At 42.3% G+C, this 15,402-nt stretch overlaps 2 protein-coding genes across 2 annotated transcripts in view; both read right to left on the bottom strand.

Moving 5' to 3' along the window:
- The window catches only part of LOC311148637 (reversion-inducing cysteine-rich protein with Kazal motifs-like), an 86,936-nt gene extending 85,263 nt beyond the window's left edge, over positions 1 to 1,673 (bottom strand). The window contains exon 1 of the mRNA XM_084185625.1: positions 1,506 to 1,673. Within this exon, the coding sequence (XP_084041751.1) occupies positions 1,506 to 1,575 (70 nt within the window). The 5' untranslated portion in view covers positions 1,576 to 1,673. The remainder of the gene's footprint in view (positions 1 to 1,505) is intronic.
- Positions 1,674 to 10,025: 8,352 nt separating this feature from the next.
- LOC311100050 (uncharacterized protein) overlaps positions 10,026 to 15,402 on the bottom strand; it is a 106,757-nt gene continuing 101,380 nt past the window's right edge. The window contains exons 28-35 of the mRNA XM_084140793.1: positions 14,781 to 14,925; positions 14,606 to 14,670; positions 14,228 to 14,356; positions 14,074 to 14,121; positions 13,840 to 13,869; positions 12,804 to 13,007; positions 12,205 to 12,320; positions 10,026 to 11,177 (exon numbers count right to left, since the gene is read on the bottom strand). Of these exons, the coding sequence (XP_083996919.1) occupies positions 10,976 to 11,177; positions 12,205 to 12,320; positions 12,804 to 13,007; positions 13,840 to 13,869; positions 14,074 to 14,121; positions 14,228 to 14,356; positions 14,606 to 14,670; positions 14,781 to 14,925 (939 nt within the window). The 3' untranslated portion in view covers positions 10,026 to 10,975. The remainder of the gene's footprint in view (positions 11,178 to 12,204; positions 12,321 to 12,803; positions 13,008 to 13,839; positions 13,870 to 14,073; positions 14,122 to 14,227; positions 14,357 to 14,605; positions 14,671 to 14,780; positions 14,926 to 15,402) is intronic.

Genomic DNA, 15,402 nt, shown 5'->3' with positions numbered 1-15,402 from the left:
TGTAGGTTACTTTATGCTCTTCAGTTCATAATGCCACCCGGCTAATGTGGGTCCTAACTGAAGTTCTAAGCAATGCCTCGTCTTTCATGTTCAATGCACAGTGTGACAGATTAGAGCGATATTTAAGCGAACTAATCCACATCCTGAGCGCATGTGGACAAACAGCACTTTTCACAACATCAAAGTCCTCACATGGTAGATGCGAATTTATAGCTGCCGCTGCCACCCTAACCCCATCCGTAAAGATTGAGGAATTCCGTACCAATGAATGATGTAGCCAAATGACTATTGATGAGAAGGGTAGGCCTACAATGTTGCATTTAGACATTGTTGTTACATTGAAACGGGGGTGCGCCAACTGGTTAACAAATTGTAACAGTGTGACAAATGCCAACAAACAATCACTATTGCCAAATCATTAGCATGAGAAAGCAAAGTCAAGAGCAGTTGACTAACACCAATAAAAGTGTAGCCTAAGTAGCCTAAACACCTCTGTATTTGCTAATTGACTGGTGTGAAGGATTAGCAGCTCATCATTATCATAGGACTCGGTACTGGTACCCCGTGTATAGAGCCGAGTTATCGTTACTCATTGTGTAGCCTATGCAGTTTTATTCCTCGTGTTATTATATTTATATGATGTATTATATTCTTCTCTCTGCATTGTTGGAAAGGGCCCCTAAGTAGCCTAAGCATTTCACTGTTAGTCTACACCTGTTGTTTACGAAGCATGTGACAAATACAATTTGATTTGATTTAGGCTACACTTCATGTTGTGTCAAATGTTTAGCCATGTTATTACCTAATAAGTAAAACGTTGAGATTTTACATCAACAATATCTAGCTAGTGCTCTTGTAGGAGCATTCATCTACTATAGCCTAATAAACAGAATATTCTAAGACACCGAAGAGAAACAAATATAACACGTATTAAATTATTTAATGTCATGACCAGAACATAATAGTCTACACAACAAGCTATGGCTGGTAACTGTTCCTTCACCGGTAAAGGGACCCTCCCCATTTGCGTGATACAATGTGTCAGAAACGAGAGGAAGAAACCAGCGTGATACAATGTGGAGAAAAATTACGGATATCATGTTCACAATGGAAACCTATATGGGAAGTCACTACTGTATTCCCTCCAAAACACTAGAAAAATGTCCCCTAAACCGTCCCAATACAAAGTACCGTTAGAAAACACAAAGTATGATCTGGTCTGTTCATAAAACAGTCTAGCCTACAACGGTTGCTGGCTGCTGATTGGTCTCATACTGCAGGATGCGTACCGTGGAAGTGAATCAACAAGTTAAAACTCGGCGCAGTGAAAACTTGAGTCGCCTACAATGATTTGTTCTCACTTGAGCGAACTTTATCATTGTATACCTTGCATGTTTTGAATCATGTACAGACCCTAAGGGCACAACAATTGACTTAGAGATACAGGCATATCAATTACTGTATGTAATGTTTCGTGAAATAAGAAAAACGAACCGGAGACTTACCCTGAGTAAGAACCAAATCGTAGAAGTTGAAGGCGAGAAGAAAAGTCACTATCTCAAAACACACATACATCTTATTGAAATCCTAAAGTGCATTGTGAACGAAAAGACAAATAAAACACTGCCGCTTTGACAAGCTCCATGAGACCCTCTGTGTCCGCTACATCAGCGTATGCGGCTCTCTCCCGTGATCCGCTCATATACAGGCCGAACAGTTGAGGAGATGGAGAACTGGTGGTCACACACAGCTCACACTGGGCATGCGCAGACAGGAAAAATCCTACCGGTCAGAAGAGGGCTGGGTTAACCGTGACATATGAGAACATTATAATAACACACCGTTATTAATGCATGGGTGCGGTGTTATTGCCTAAAAATATTTCATTTGAATTCCAGAGATGTCAGCCAATTAGGCAACTAGAATCATGGTGATGTCTAGAAATATTAGGAAATCTTTTTGTCATAAAATGTTAACTTTTCTTTCATTCTTGCACAGACAAACCATTACAATGTCTTTGTTCACACAGCGTCATCAACACATTTATTCATATAGAAGATGGAAATATAAGTCATCGTTCTCCAGCAAAGCAACTTTCCATTCTGCAATATCCCAGACTATAAAACGGGAAATACAGTGAGCGAAAAATATCAAATGAACTATATAGGCTAATGTATGTTTGACCATCAAAATCAACGATGACAGCCTACACCTGCTGGCCCAAATGATGCAGCCTAAATGCCTTGGGGAAGCAAACATGTCATCCATAAAGACATCTGGTAAGCGGAGATATAATAAGATATAACTGTTATAATGAAAAACAACAACACTGCATTTAGTAGCATGGTCGCCCAGACGCTCTGCGCTCACAAAGGGGCCAATGTTGAGTTGATGAACCATCCTCTGCTGCCCCGGCTCCAGGGCTCATATCAATCAATGAAAGGAACTGCCTCAGCTCAGCTGCCTTGCCTAGGTCTGCTGTGCTGTGGGCATGGGATTCTTCTAACTTTACTCTAATTTATGCTCCTTTGTAGCTCAGTTGGTAGAGCATAACGCTAGGGTAGTTGGTTCGATTCACGAGACCATCCATACGTAACAATGTACTTTCGGCGTTTTTTTCGGTAAAATGTCACTATTCTTTCCAATGATCATATTGATGGCTATCCAGAATGTACACTACCAGTCAAAAGTTTCGACACACCTACTCATTCAAGGGTTTTTCTTTATTTTTTACTATTTTTTACATTGTATAATAATAGTGAAGACATCAAAACGATGAAATAACACATATGGAATCATGTAGTAACCAAAAAAGTGTTAAACAAATCAAAATATATTTTATAATTGAGATTCTTCAAATAGCCACCCTTTGCCTTGATGACAGCTTTGCACACTCTTGGCAATTTTGACTGGTACTGTATGCTTGAATGAAGTTATAGATTAATGTATTAACTTCATGTATTTGCACACACACAACTTTAATAAATATGCCATTTAGCAGATGCTTTCATCCAAAGCGACTTACAGTCCTGCATGCATACATTTTTTTTTACATTTGGGAACTTTACCTAGTACAATTGCCCATTGTGGTATAAATAAAGTTCTATTAAATTAAATTTGATTTAAACATGCCCCTTTAAAGGTCACATGACTTCCCTGACCTGCCGTGCCCTGGTCCCTGGGAGACAGACAGTGGTGGAGGTATGACGGATGTCCAGGGGCCACAATGCTGACTCCAGTCCCCTAACATCCTCCCAGCTCCGGGGTGATCGTTCTATTCATCTGACCCTTGACTTCTGTCAAAAGGGGCATCCCCCTATGGACAGATTTGTTTGCCATGCCACACAAAAGGGCCGGTCTGCTCGTTGACATGGGAATTAGATGTGTCAAAAGCCTGACAGACAGACAGCCCCTACATGTTCTTCAAACATCTCTTTTCCTGTTGGCCCACGCACGTTCCTGCAGTGAAACTGTCATGGTGGAATGTTATTGATGATGTGTGTGTCAGGGATGACATGAGGCTTGGGAGAGGCTACAGAAAACATAATGAAGCGTGATAAGCTGGATGTGTAGACATCTGATGAGAAACAATCAAAACAAAAACACACGATACAACAGAGTGTATTCATTCTCACACAGGCCTTAACCACTAAGGCATATACTGAGTGTTCAAAACATTAGGAACACCTGCTCTTTCCAATACATACTGACCAGGTGAATCCAGCTGAAAGCTATGATCCCTTATTGATGTCACCTGTTAAATCCACTTCAAATCAGTGTCGATGAAGGGGAGAAGACAGGTTAAAGAAGGATTTTTAAGCCTTGAGACAATTGAGACATGGATTGTGTATGTGTGCCATTGAGAGGGTGAATGGGCAAGACAAAATATTTAAGTGCCTTTGAACGGGGTATGGTAGTTAGAATGTGTTAAGAAATGCACCACTGTTGTTTTTTTCACGCTCAACAGTTTACCGGGTGTATCAAGAGTGGTCCACCACCCAAAGGACATCCAGCCAACTTGACACAACTGTGGGAAGCATTGGAGTCAACATGGATCAGCATCCCTGTGGAACGCTTTCGACACCTTGTAGAGTCCATGCCCTGACGAATTGAGGCTGTTCTGAGAGCAAAAGTGGGTTCTAACTCAATATTAGAAAGGGGTTCCTAATGTTTTGTAGACTATATATTCAATAGTCATGCATTATGGGTTAGGCGTTTCTGTGTGACTCATAGTAAGTTTTAATGAAAGTTTTGTCAATAACAGGTTTGTGTGTGTTTGTGTGTATGTGTGTGTGTGTGTGTGTGTGTGTGTGTGAGAGAGATTAACCTGAATGTGTTAAGGGAGAATTGCCTGTCCTTCAGCTGTTCATGGCCGTCCAGTCCTCCGTCTCCCCCCTAGGCAAAACTCAAGCCCTTTCACCACCTGTCAGACAGACAGTGTGATGACAAGCACTTGTACATGCAGTTCTACCACTATTATTGCTGGCACACTGTCAGTTTGTCTGGATATCTGGCTTACTGTATGGGTGTGAATGAAATCCCCACATTTCCCCATTCCTGAGAAAGCAAACAGCAGTCACGTTCACACAGATGTTCAGACTGTGTCATTTGAGACCTATATGTTTTGGCTTATCCAGGCACACAATGGACATGGATAAATAATTTGTGGGTACAATAGCAATTGTTTTCCAGTAAATTGCCTTATTTGTTATTCAAGTGTTTGAATATTTTCCATGTGTGAGAGGACTGAATGAGGTTAGGTCTCAAGTGGTGCTTTAAGAGTGCCAGGAGCAGCCCAAACTGCAAATGCTATTGAATACTTTATACAAAGATACCATAGACCACCTGTGTCCGATTAGAGCTGGGCTTGGTGACTGTTCAAGTATAGACTGTGGCTGGAATAGGAGATGTTCCTCCCTGGCTGCATTTACACAGGCAGCCCAATTCTTATACTCTGCCCAATTATTGGCAAAAGAGCTGATCGGATTGGTCAGATATCAATTAGTGGAAAAATATCAGAATTGGTCTGCCTGTGTAAACGCAGCCACTGCGTTGCACACAAAATGTCACCCTGCACCAAGTGTGTTTGATTTGCACAGCAACGTGTCCTGGATGGTCAGCAATGATCAGCCCAATTCAGGCAGCCCAATAATGTTTTGCCCAATTATTGGTCTTTTGACCAATCAGATTAGATCTTTTGCCAATATTTGGGCAAAATATCAGAATTGGGCTGCCTGTGTAAACTCAGCCATATTGTGGAAGCCAAAGACAGACTTGTGATGTACCTTGTGGCATAGAAAGTAATGATTAAAGTTATACTTCTGACCAAAATGTAACCAATTCAAGTTTTTCTAGCGTTTGTAACATAAAGGAAAAGTTCACCCAAATTACAAATTTACGTTGTTTTCCTTACCCTGTAACAGGAAAATAAAACCAAAGCATTGATTGCTGTCATAAATTTTCCATAGACTGCTTACACAGTAAGGAAACCAATGTCTCATTTGTGATTTGGATGAACTATCCCTTTAATAACATTTACATCCATCCAGCCTTTTATTCCAATAGCATATTACTACAGCCATGTTGGACTGGGGGCATGTGTTAACCAAAACAATGACAAATGTGAGTGTACTGTAGCTGCTGGAAGCACGCTTTGGAACTTCTGCAGCCCCACCTAGATTAATCCAAGACCTGGATTCAAACTGTCACATCCTGTACTCCATTATAATCACTGTTGTAACAGGAAGACCTCCCTACGCTTTTATAGTGGTAGGCCTACGACCCACTCACAGGATACATGGAAACTTATTTGAAGGAAAGGGTTACTTACAATACGGCAGCAAAACAGCTCGAATTCGGCTAATGGGGTTTACACATGTAGGCCGAGTGTCGTCGCTCACCTGTACTGCGACATGGTTGGGCGACCAGAAGAAGTAGTCTCGACTATGGGGAACAAACTGCGTGTGAAGCCCAACTATAATTCTCATTACACTTTAAGGAGCACGGAGCGCCTGCCATAATCATAGTGCTCTCTGCTAATGCAAACACAGCAGGCCCCTTCTGACTGTTTAGAATGCTACAGTAGAGGATGAGTCAAGGTGGAGTAGACCTACTCTAGAGTGGGTAGTTCAATTGAAATCCTTAAAAGTCCATCCTTTCTCCCTTGCTTGAAGTAGATCAGGTGTCAAACTGATTCCACGGAGGTCCGAATGTCTGCGGGTTTTCGCTCCACCCTTGTACTACTTGATTGATGAATTAAGGTCACTAATTAGTAAGGAATTCCCCTCACCTGGTTGTCTAGGTCTTAATTGAAAGGAAAAAAACTAAAACCTGCAGACACTCAGCCCTCCATGGAATGAGTTTGACACCCTTGGATTAGATATTGGATAGGTGTACGCCAGGGATCCATCACAGGCGATATAATAATGGCGCCAGAGGGGATGGCTGCCATTTTATGGGCTCTGAACCAACCGTGCTATTTTGTTAGTTTTTTCGCATTGTTTGTAACTCATTTTGTACATAATGTTGCTGCTACCGTCTCTTATGACCGAAAAGAGCTTATGGACATCAGAACAGCGATTACTCACCTCGAACTGGACAAAGATTATTTCTTTAATGAGTCTGACGAGAAGGATATACTGCTTAAAAACGGTAATATCGTATGTTTCACTAAGATGTGGCTGAACGACGACATGGATAATATAGAGCTGGTTGGGTTTTCCGTGCATCGCCAGGACAGAGAAGCTACATCTTGTAAGAACAAGGGGCGGGGGTGTGTGTCTATTTGTCAATAACTCCTGGTGCGCGATGTCTAATATTAAAGAAGTCTCGAGGTATTGCTCGCCTGAGGTAGAATACCTCATGATAAGCTGTAGACCACACTATCTACCAAGAGATTTATCATCTATATTATTCGTAGCCATCTATTTACCACCACAAACCAATGCTGGCACTAAGACCGCACTCAACGAGCTGTATAAGGCCATAAGCAAACAAGAAAATGCTCATCCAGAAGCAGCGCTCCTAGTGGCCGGGGACTTTAATGCAGGCAAACTTAAATCCGTTTTACCTCATTTCTACCAGCATGTCACATGTGCAACCAGAGGAGAAAAAAACTCTAGACCACCTTTACTCCATACACAGAGATGCATACAAAGCTCTCCTTTGCCCTCCATTTGGCAAATCTGACCATAATTCTATTATCCTCCTGATTCCTGCTTACAAGCAAAAACTAAAGCAGGAAGTACCAGTGACTTGCTCAATACGGAAGTGGTCAGATGACGCGGATGCTATGCTACAGGACTGTTTTCCTAGCACAGACTGGAATATGTTCCGGGATTCATCCAATGGAATTGAGGAGTATACCACCTCAGTCACCGGCTTCATCAAAAGTGCATCGATGACGTCGTCCCCACAGTGACCGTACGTACATCTCCCAACCACAAGCAATGGATTACAGGCAACATCCGCACTGAGCTAAAGGCTTGTGCTGCCGATTTCAAGGAGCGGGGATCTATTCCGGACGCTTATAAGAAATCCCGCTATGCCTTCAGACGAACCATCAAACAGGCAAAGCGTCAATACAGGACTAAGATTGAATCCTACTACACCGGCTCTGACGCTCGTCGGATGTGGCAGGGCTTGCAAACTATTACGGACTACAAAGGGAAACCCAGCCCCGAGCTGCCCAGTGACGCGAGCCTACCAGATGAGCTAAAGGTTGGTCATGGCTCACATTAACACCATCATGCCTGAAACCCTAGACCAGGGGTCTCCAACCCTGTTCCTAGAGAGCTACCGTCCTGTAGGTTTTCGCTACAACCCCAGTTTTAACTAACCTGGTTCAGTTTATCAACCAGCTAATTATTAGAATCAGGCGTGCTAGATTAGGGTTGGAGTGAAAACCTACAGGACGGTAGCTCTCCAGGAACAGGGTTGGAGAGCCCTGCCCTAGACCCACTCCAATTCGCATACCGCCCCAACAGATCCACAGATGACACAATGGAACCATGTCGTCCAAAAAGTTATACTTTTGAATCATCTGTCCATAGAACGTTCTTCCAAGAGTCTTGATGATCATCCAGGTGCTTTTGGGCAAACTTGAGTCAACTCTTTGGACGAGATGGGTCCCATTATGTCTGGCGAAAACCAAACACTGCATTCCACAGTAAGAACATCATACCAAAGGTCAAGCATGGTGGTGGTGGTGTGATAGTTTGGGGATGCTTTGCTGCCTCAGGACCTGGACGACTTGCCTTAATAGAAGGAACCATGAATTCTGCTCTGTATCAGAGAATTCTACAGGAGAATGTCAGACCATCCGTCTGTGAGCTGAAGCTGAAGCGCAGCTGGGTCATGCAGCAAGACAATGATCCAAAACACACAATCAAGTCTACATGAAAATTGCTAAAAGGCAACAAATTGGAAGTTTTGGAATGGCCTAGTCAAAGTCCAGACCTAATCCCAATTGAGATGTTGTGGCAGGACTTGAAACGAGCAGTTCATGCTTGAAAACCCACACGTCACTGAGTTAAAGCAGTTCTGCATGGAAGAGTGGGCCAAAATTCCTCCACAGCGACGTGAGAGACTGATCAACAACTACAGGAAGCATTTGGTTGGAGTCATTGCAGCTAAAGGTGGCACAACCAGTTATTCAGTGTAAGGGGGCAATTACTTTTTCACACAGGGGAATTGGGTGTTGCATAACTTTGTTTATGAAATAAATGAAATAAATATGTAATTGTTGTGTTATTTGTTCACTTATGTTCCCTTTATCTAATATTAGGTTTTGGTTGAAGATCTGATAACATTCAGTATCACAAATATGCAAAAGTTAGAAAATTAGAAAGGGGGCAAATACTTTTTCACAGCACTGTATATACTAGGCGGTGTTAGAGGAAGGCCCAAAATATTGTCAAAGACTCCGGTCACCCAAGTCATAGACTGTTCTCTCTGCTACCGCATGGCAAGCGGTACCGGAGCTCCAAGTCTAGGTCCAAAAGGGTCCTTAACAGCTTCTACCCCCAAGCCATAAGACTGCTGAATAATTAATCAAATGGCCACCCAGACTATTTACTTGTCTTTATACTGCTACTCTGTTTATTATCTATACATAGTCACTTTACCCCTACCTACATGTATATATTACCTCAACTAACCTGTACCCCTGCACATTGACTCGGTATCGGTACCCCCTGTATATAGCCTCATTATTGTTATGTAATTTTCTTGTGTTACTTTTTGATTTTTTTTTTTTACTTATTAGTTATTTAGTACATATTTTCTTAACTCTATTTCTTGAACTGCATTGTTGGTTAAGAGCTTGTAAGTAAGGATTTCACAGTGTTGTATTCAGCGCATGTGACAAATAAAATTTGATTTGATTTGACATGCTTTCATCTGTCTAGTCATTTCTAGTCACTGATTACACTAATCACTGATTACTGATTACACTAATCACTGTCACTGATTACAGATTAAACTAATCACTGTCACTGATTACCGATAGCACTAATCACTGATTACTGATTACACTAATCACTCACTACTGATTACACTAATCCCTGTCGCTGATTACGGATTACACTAATCACTGTCACTGATTACTGATTACACTAATCACTGTCACTGATTACTTCAAGGAGGGGAGAAGGGAAGGATTCAAATAGGGCCTGTGTCTTGGTAAAGCCACCTACTGGAGTAAGGGGGAATTGCTAAAAAATCCATTGAACCTCTACGCTACAGCGCCACATTAGTACCAAATTGACTACCATCACTGATTGACTCGAGTTGGCCGTTCGCAGCAGGTGGCCGTCCTATTGCCTCTGACCACAGAACATTGGCGGTAATATTCTGTTCATTTCCAGATTATTGTACATGTTCAATCGCCACTGTTCGTCGTACTGCGCACGGCCAACTTTCGTGTTGGTCTGTTTTGTCCTTTAACCACAGTACGTGGGTGGCAACCAGTGTCAATGTAACTGGATCAGGCTTTCAAAACAAATTACATCAGACTAATATTATTAAGAAAAAGAAAACATTTTTATTCAATAAGCACCAATTATTGTATAAAACATACTCTCACATACTGATCAAATCTCTGTTGTATAAAAATTCCATAAGAGTTGTCATTTTTTGTGGGGAATTTCTATATGATGGGTGGAATTTATGTTGAATCTAACTAGTTACCTATCAAATCAAAATTCTAGCGCAATAAAAGGAATGCTGTACAAAAACTACACATTTCCAAAAAGGCAAAAAACTGAAACAGTCACTTTGACAAACAAACTATAAATTACATACTTAACCTTAATCATTTGACTCATTCATGTTATGTGCGGTCAAGGTATAAATAAAACATTGAATTTAAATTAAATACTACGAGAAATTGTTGCTCAAATGAGAAATGTGTATAAAATGTATTTAAAAAACTGAAAGACAATCTTCATGGATATGAAGTGACAAAAGTATAAAACAAATCTAATACAGTGCATCAAAATTTATTTGGTGGCAATACTGGTTGTTCCCTTGTTGGAATATGGACGTTATGTTATGTGAAATGTGGTATTGGCCGTGGTCTAATGGAGTAAACATCTCTTATAGAATGACCTAATAGGACAACCTGTAAACACGACCAATCACTGGAAGACAAAAGGTGACATTTTGACTAGGAGAAATATCTTTAGTGAGAAAGAATCTTGAAAGTTGACAGTTGTGATTTGAAAGTTGGTTTAAAAAACTCTGCAAAGCCATGATTTGGAGCTGGTCTGACAGACAGTATCCCCACTTTAGCACCATCTCAGTCAATCAACCAACCAATCAGAGGATGGGAGAGGAATAAGTTGATGACGATGACGACATGTTCATAAAGCAATGATCATGTATTTACACCTTTCCAGAGTGTTAAGATGACAGTGGATGGATGGGTGGATGGAGGAATGGGGGGGCAGGAGTGGTAGAGACTGTTAAAGGTCTATTAAACGTGCTCTATGGTCTCGATGCAGAGAATAATTAACTCGTTGGAGCAGCTGCTTGTTTGCTGTCCTAGAAGGGAGCCTGAGGACAAATTGGACGACTGGCCCACGATGGAAATGTCGTTGACCCGCCACGACTCGCAGGACCGGTCTACCGCCATGTTGCCAAACGTATTGGAGCCATGCCAGATGCTCTTCTTAGGCCTGTTGGGAGCGATAGACAAATATAATGGGAGAGTGTGTGGATACAGCATATACACAGGCAGATGTACACCAGAGGAGGCTGGTGGGAAGAGCTATAGGAGGATGGTCTTATTGTAATGGCTGGATTGGAATAAATGGAACGCAGTCAAACACGTGGTTTCCATGTGTTTGTGTTTGGCCATTTATTCAGCTCCAGCCATTACAGTGAGCCCGTCCTCCTATAGCTCCTCCCACCAGACTGCTATGATGTACACACATAGAGTACATGTGAACACACACACACACACACGTAAAAAAATAATACAGCATACATAACAGATCACACAAACACCAACTAAAAGTTTCAATGACCTTCTATTTAAATAAACCTCCCAGAAAAAAGTTTTTAAAAAACCTCATGGGACTTGAACTAATGTAGCCCCAAACTGAGCAGAGATACCCACAGATGCGACCTCAACCTAACAGATGACATCAACAACCCTATTGCTCTGCTCTGTCCCCTGCTATATCCATTCATACATGCTCTCAAATAGACCTCGCCTCAAAGTCAGAAAGTGTCTGTTTGAAAAACATCTATAAACAGTAACTTTGGAGCCACAATTGCCAGCCTCCAGTCTCTGGTTGGTCGGGGCTGCTATATTTAACATGGCTGTGTATAAATAGGTTCAAAATAGAGCGAGGGTGGACATAGCTGGCTCACATGGGCCCGGGCTGAAAAACACCACGCTACAACCCCCGATGTCTGGATTGCGGTTGGGCTATCCTGCATTTAAAACTTCATTTTGTGGAAACACCCATGTCTGTCCCATCCCTTCTTCATGCCTCGCTCTTCCAAACCCATTTGTCTTTTGGTGAAGCTGCTTGGGTCGGGTGGGACTGTGGAGAAGATGAGGGGTGGATGAGGATGTCTACCTAGCCTTCACTCTTTAGAGACAGTGATATAGGATTAGTTGTGTATGAGGGTGTCCACATAGCCAAGAGCCCTGTGTCTGAGGAACTGAACTGAACATCTGTCTGTTTCACTGACCAGAAGGGGTCTGCCAATACGTCCCGTCCATCGAAGGAGTAGATTGGGATGTTTGGCGGGAATTTGCCTCCACCCCCAGTGAAGATAGACTTGTAGTTACTGAACAAAATGTCGCCCTGTGGATATAGAAAGGAGTAATTGAGTTGACTCTGACACTTTATTTGTTAAAGGTCCAACACAGACCTTTTTATCTTAATATTAAATAATTTCTGGTAAAAAATAAACCAAAATAATTTCTTAGCAAAGACCAATTTCTCAAGCAAGACTTTTGCTAGGACTGTCTGGGAGTGAATGGGGAGGGAAAAAACTGAAAACTAGCTGTTATTGGCAGAGAGGTTTGGAACTCTCTTTCTTATTGGTCTATTAACTAATTTACCACCAGGCAGGCCAAAACTCCATCCCACCAAAACAGGCTGAAATGTCAGGCGGTCTTTGCAAACAGCTCTTACACTAAAAGGGTATTATCATAATTTTCACAGTATTATTCCAACCTCATAGTTTGGAAAAATATATAAAACACAGGAAAATCATCCTTTTGACTGAACTGGTCCTTTAACACTGATCTTAGATGAACCTATGGGAAACAGAGGTTGGCTTACCCTGAGGTTGGTAACGGGGTAGCTCTCCCTGAACTTCTGTGGGACCAGGTCTTTATTAACGGCCCGGGGTTTTGGGGAGGATAGGAAGGCCCGATAATAAGCGGACAAGCCCATGGCCTTGGCCTGTTCATAGCACATCCTGTCTGCTATGTTGACCCCACCAAAGTTCCCTGTGTGGGGCTGGTTCAGAGCCACCATGTTGAGCTGAGGAAGAGACAGTGGAATAAGGGTCATTCATTAGTGTGTATTCTAAACCTCCACCTCACTCAGAGTGGTCCTTCGAGCCGGATACTACTCCAGGTGGTCAAGGTATCCAATAAACGGATGCACACACACTATTCTCATCTCTCTTTGGTCATGGTTTCCCAAACTCAGTCCTGGTGCTAGGGCAAAAAACCAGGGGTGGGGTGTGTGTGTGTGTTGGGGGGGGGGGGGGGGGGTGCGAGGACTGAGTTTGGGAAACCATGATGGTCTTGTCAGTGCTGTTGAAATGGGAATGTAGCAGTGTAGCATGGTACAGTCTTCTTTTGTGAAATGTGGATCTAAATTTCTAAAACCTAAACCTGGCCTGCCTCGGGCTGTCCTTCAATGACAGCACACAGACAGTAATTTAGTCTAAAAGTGGAATACTCCAAACCACAGCAAAATCACATTTTGACTCCAGCTCATTTTGTGGCCAGACTTGAGCCAAACCGATGACTTGCTTTCAAGAACGAATAACAAAGATTACATTTCAGACTTATTCTCCATTTTTGCATCTAGCAGTTTACTAGATACAAACTAGAAAGCAGACAGTTATAAGAAAGTATTTTAATTGACTGTTTCTTTGCTCCAGTGCAACGTTTCGTAAGAAAAAGTGGTGAAACAAAAGTTAAAGTAAATATTTGAGTAAGAAAGAATTTTCAATAGAAGTGTAAATAAAGAGAGGTTTATGTTTTAAAAAACCTTTTATTGTCCCCCTATGAAATAACAAGAGCAAACTTAGCACAGTTGCAAACGCTAGGTCAATCTTGTCTTAATTTGTCAACAAACTCACCCCATATTTTCTGGCGCTGCCTGGCTGAGCCTAAGGGGGCAAAAGTGTATTACTAACTAGATTATAAACATAAAAAGCAGCAATCACACAGCATATTCTGCTATAAGTATCCATTATATGGAGGTCTACAATGCACTTTAACATAAACAATGCATTGATGTCAATGGGAGAATTGTGCAGAAAATTCATGCAGTTGAACATGTTCAATCCTCATCTCAACTCTACTGTTCTTACCTCGTCATTTAGAAGGAGATTAATTGGGAGGGAGATCAAGTCACCAAGCTGTAGAGACAGAGACACAGATAAACACCAAACACATCAGTTTGTTTCACGGCTCATAGAGACACTATAGAGACATGGAGGAGAAGGACCAGAGATGCTGCTGTACCAGGACTTCCTTCCATCCCTGTTGCACCCGGATGTAGAGTTTGCCTGTCCCCGTGGTGAAGCTTAGGGTCCCCTCGCTGCTGTCTATCGTCTGTTGCATCATGACCTCGCTGGAAGGAAACGTCTTCAACTAAAGGAAAAACATAGAGAGAAACACATTATTAGACTGGGACGAAGTATAGGAATATAGTAATTGTTGGGGAGACCGTGGCCAGAGTGATTGAGGGAAGGACAGCAATATCTAGCATGTCAGAGGTTATTTGATGATGTGACGGAGCTGATGTGATAATGTAACAGAGTTGACAATTTTATGGTATGATGGGATGACATTGATGGGGCAGATATGTGGCGGCGTAACTGAGGGGACAGACTGACTGACCATGGCAGAGGTCCCAGGAGGTCCAGCCGGGCCAGTGGGGCCTGGTGGTCCATGGATGGTCACAGCTGGAATTAGAAAAATGGGAGACAAACACAACGGTAACATTTTATTATGTGATGCTAGTCAGCATATTGTACCATACGGAACATTTCACAAAGGGTGCCACAAGTCTTACCTGAGCCAAATCGAGAGGGTGTTCCGGGGGGTCCGGGACGCCCTTGGGGGCCTTGAGGACCAGGTCTCCCATACCCAGGAGTACCAGGAGATCCCGGAACGCCTGGATAGCCACGGGGCCCCATAACAGCTTCCCCTTTGGGGCCCTGAAACAAACCCAGTACTTTAGCAGATATTCATCTCCAAGATCTTACATTGAATTAATTAATGGAACATGGTGACTTATTGAACCCCATGATGCTGCGTGGTTATTTAAATGCAGCCAGTAGGAAAAAATCCCCTATTGTTGCATGCAGCATTTTAATTTAGTAAGAATTGGCAAAACAATGTATTATTTTGCACACAACTTGGATTTCCTTTCATGTCAATTCTGCGTTTTGCCACCGTGGCCAAATTCAAAATCCTCATTGCTCACACACAACCCAATTGCCTATCTAGCACACCATCAAAAGAGGTCATAGACTGCAATAACGCCCTCAAATTAAGATGACACTGATTATGTACTATCTCATGTGTCTATGTTGTATCGTGATCTTCTCAGTAATTGTAATTGGTCAAAGCTGTGGTTGGTGGGCGGGGCTTTGGAAGCATATGGTCTCAATGGAAACGGGACTCACCACCAG

The sequence above is a fragment of the Coregonus lavaretus genome (assembly GCF_964263955.1).
Source record: "Coregonus lavaretus genome assembly, chromosome: 2".
Classification (NCBI taxonomy): Eukaryota; Metazoa; Chordata; class Actinopteri; order Salmoniformes; family Salmonidae; genus Coregonus; species Coregonus lavaretus.
Note: the sequence above shows the minus strand (reverse complement) of the source record. Positions and strands in the feature narration are given on the sequence as shown.